The following is a 3,974-nucleotide window of genomic DNA, read 5'->3' as shown; positions in this document are numbered from 1 at the left end:
AAGAAGGGTCCCGACCTGAAATGTCAGCTTTCCTGTTCCTCTGATGCTGCCTGGCCTGCTGTGTTCATCCAGCTCCACACTGTGTTATCTCTGACTCCAACATCAGCAGTTCTTACTATCTGATTGAGGTAATCACATTGCATCTGTTTCAATTCAACAAAATAGATGACAGTCATTCCCTGGTTGATTTCTCAAGATAATTCCCTAACCAGTCAGTGTCAACCAGCCTGCTTTAAACTCTGAACGAGTCTTGGCAGTTAACTGTCAACCAATATTAATGGCTGCATTCTTCTAGCAACACCCGTACCAATCAGAGGCCACTTGGCTACCAGCATTCTTCTGACGTGTGGTGGAAATATTGGTTTTCCCCTTGAATTGGTAATCTTGTGAAGTTTCCTGGCCAGTGTAAGATGAAAAGGTGCAACAAGGTGTGTCATGTTATACAGTCATAGAGTTGTACAGCAAGGAAACAGACCCTTCGGTCCAACTTGTCCATGCCAACTAGATATCCTAAATTAATCTAGACCCATTTTACAGCATGTGGCCCATATCCGTCTAAATCTTTCCTACTCATGTACCCATCGAGATGTTCTTTAAATGTTGTAATTGTACCAGCCTCCACCACCTCGCCTGGCAGCTCATTCCATAAATGCACCACCCACTGCGTGAAAAAGTTGCTCCTTAGGTACCTTTTATATCTTTCCTCTCTCACCTTAAACCTATGCCCTCTAGGTTTGGATTCCCCTACCCTTGGAAAAAGACCTTGGCTATTCACTTTATTTATGCCCCTCATGATTTTTATAAGGTCACCCCTCAGTATCTGACACTCCAGGGAAAATAGCCCCAGCCTATTCAGCCCCTCCCTAAAGCTCAAACCCTCTAATCCTGGCAACATCCTTGTAATCTTTTCTGCAACCTTTCAAGTTTAACAATATCTTTCCTATAGCAGGGAGGCCAGAATTGAATGCAGTATTCCAAAACCAATGTCCTGTACCAATGTTTCTGCAAATTCAGATCTTGCAATACCAAATGCTATCTACATTTATTTTAAATAGACTGTCACTGCAGAGCAAGTTTGTGCCACTGTACCCAAATTTCTCCCCACTGCTCTGTTAGTCAGACAGGAGTTATACTGTACCTGCTTAAACAACCAGCCACTTTTTAGAACATTGGCTTTTGGATTCCTCTTCATTGAGTTTGACCTCTTGCCGAAGGCAGCATTCTTCTTTGATGACCTGGAAGTCTGTTAAGAGACAATATTAAAACAATCAGATCAATATGTTGAGGCCTCAAGGGCATCAACTCAAGAGAAATAATGTGCCCCGCCCCCACCCACAAACTCCTTTTTAAAGGGGGCACAACTAATAAGGACCCTAACCATAAAGGAGGAAGAAAACTTTCAACGGAATAAAAATATTTTCTCTAGTATCCACTTGAGACTCCAATACCTGCACTGGTCACTATTTGCAGAAAGCCTCAAATGTATTGCTAGACATAGAAACATAGAAAATAGGAACAGGAGTAGGTTACTCAGCCTGCTCCACCATTCAATACGATCATGGCCAATCATCCAAAACAATCCCCTGTTCCTGCTTTTCACCCCCATACCCTTTGATCCTTTTAGATTTAAGAACTATATTTAACTCCTTCTTGAAAACATTCAATCCTTTGACCTCAACCTGATTTGATTTGATTTGATTTATTATTGTCACATGTTCAAAGGTACTATAAAAACTATTGTTTTCTGTGCTAACCAGACAAATCATACCTTACACAAGTACATCAGGGTAATAGAACAGAATACAGAATATAGTGTTACAACTACAGAGAAGGTACGAAGAGAGATCAACTCTAATATATGAGAGGTCCATTCCTAAGTTTGATAACAGTGGGGAACAAACTGTTTTAAGATCTGTTGGTACGTGTTTTCAAACTTTTGTATCTTCTGCTGATAGAAGAGGGTGGAAGAGAGTATAACTGAGGTGGGAGGGGTCTTTGATTATGTTGGCTGCTTTCCCAAGGCAGCGGGAAGTATAGACGGAGTCAATGGAAGGAAGCCTGGTTTTCGTGATGGGCTGGCTCTTCCGAAAATACCACGGGCTCACCACTTTACAGGTGAAGAAATTTCTCCTCATCTCAGCCCTAAATGGTCTACCCCATATCCTTGGAATGTGACCCTTGGTTCTGTACTCCCTGACCATGGTTAACATCCTTCCTGCATTTACTCTGTCTAGTCTTGTTTGAATTTTAAAGGTATTTATGAGATTGCTGACCCCTACCTCTTCTAAACTCTAGTGAATATAGTCCTATAAGCCATTAGCAAGTACACCTTTTCCAAGGCCCATAGAATTCAGGAGAGCAGACAGTGGTAAAACACCTATCCTTGCAACTGCACCAGGCCAAGTCCAATCTGTACTTATTTAAATACCACTTTGGCCAGGAATGCGAGCAGGCCCACATAAAGGTCTTGCAAACTTGACTGTTCCCCTCCAAATCGGGTGTTGCTCTGGTTTATTCCAGAAATAGTGACTGCAATTGGTAGCAAAAAGGGAATGAGGATGAGACAGCCTACAGCGAGCTGTGCAAAGGAATCCATCATCCATCCAACATTCCAGAAGAACTGACCCTAAATAAACCCCATTCTCTGGAATATAGTTTCTCTGTCCTTCAGGGTTCTAAAATAATAGGTAGCCTCAAGGTTTGGTGGGGCTTACAGATGGTGCTGGGATTGCACTATCCACAGTTTGGACAGTCAGGTACAGGAACAATAGGGACAAGTACCACTATTGATGTATCGCTGGTGTTGGCTGGTCCCATGTGGCTAGAAAATTTGGTGCACAAATCATTTCAGTGAGATTTCCATGATCTGTTCTTTAAACTCTGCCATGTTCTCCATTTCCTCATGTGTAAGTTTTGTTACAAGCTTTATCTTAATTCCGCCATATATTCAGTCTATTGCAGATTCATTGATGGAAACTGTTTTTTCCTTTATTCACTCACAGGATGAGGGCATCACTGGCAAGGCAGCATTTATTGCCCACCCTTAATTACCCATAGAGCAGTTCAGAGTCAACCACATTGCTGTGGGTCTGGAGTCACATGTAGGCCAGACCAGGTGAGGATGGCAGTTTCCTTCCCGAAAGGACATTAGTGAACCAGATGGGTTTTTCCAACAATCAACAATGGATTCATGGATCATCATTAGATTCTTAATTCCAGATATTTATTGAATTCAAATTCCACCATCTGCCATGGCAGGATTCAAACCCGGGTCCCCAGAATGTTATTTGGTCTCTGGATTAACAGTCCAGCGATAATACCACTGGGCCATTGCCTCTCCCAACAACTCCAATATCACTGTCATTGGATGATCGGGAAATATACATCTCTGGTGGAATGGCTTGCATGGTAGAAGAGATATTTGGTGCTTTAATAAACTCAATGTTTCTGGTACTAGGAATGAAATATCTAAACTGTAGCTTTCAGTGAAATTCTTCTTCACTCCAACACTTGTTAGTTTCTGTCGGTACAGTCTTGAATATAAGTTGCCAAATTTCATCCAGCAAGATGGTGGCAGGGTAAGTCGCTCCGTTGTTTTCTTTGTCTGTCCTTTTTCTTCACCCTTCTTCTCCCTCCCTCAGTAGTAATTCCATCCCCCCAACCCCTTTTAACTACCTACCTAAGGAGTTGGGCAGGAGCTGGTTCAAGACTGGGAACCACGTGGCAGGAGCTGAACGCGCGGGTTGTGTCCTGCAGCGACGGCGGATCGAGCGTGGGCTGGTGAAACAGTGACGGTGAGATGGGGACGGTGAGGCAGTGACAGCGAGAGCGGGGACGGTGAGGCAGTGACGGTGTGAGCGGGGACGGTGAGGCAGTGACGGTGAGAGCGGGGACGGTGAGACAGTGATGGTGAGAGCGGGGACGGTGAGGCAGTGACGGTGAGAGCGGGGACGGTGAGGCAGTGACGGTGAGAG

At 43.9% G+C, this 3,974-nt stretch overlaps 1 protein-coding gene across 1 annotated transcript in view; it reads right to left on the bottom strand.

Moving 5' to 3' along the window:
* Positions 1–3,974, bottom strand: part of LOC109924660 (pleckstrin homology domain-containing family A member 6-like) — a 317,750-nt gene that overhangs the window by 65,997 nt on the left and 247,779 nt on the right. Inside the window, exon 6 of the mRNA XM_048611808.1 lies at positions 1,139–1,243. Coding sequence (XP_048467765.1) covers positions 1,139–1,243 — 105 coding nt within the window. The remainder of the gene's footprint in view (positions 1–1,138; positions 1,244–3,974) is intronic.

This window comes from Rhincodon typus, chromosome 25 (assembly GCF_021869965.1).
Source record: "Rhincodon typus isolate 14 chromosome 25, sRhiTyp1.1, whole genome shotgun sequence".
NCBI lineage: Eukaryota > Metazoa > Chordata > Chondrichthyes > Orectolobiformes > Rhincodontidae > Rhincodon > Rhincodon typus.
The sequence above is the reverse complement of the archived record's forward strand: the minus strand, read 5'-3'. Positions and strand labels throughout refer to the sequence as shown.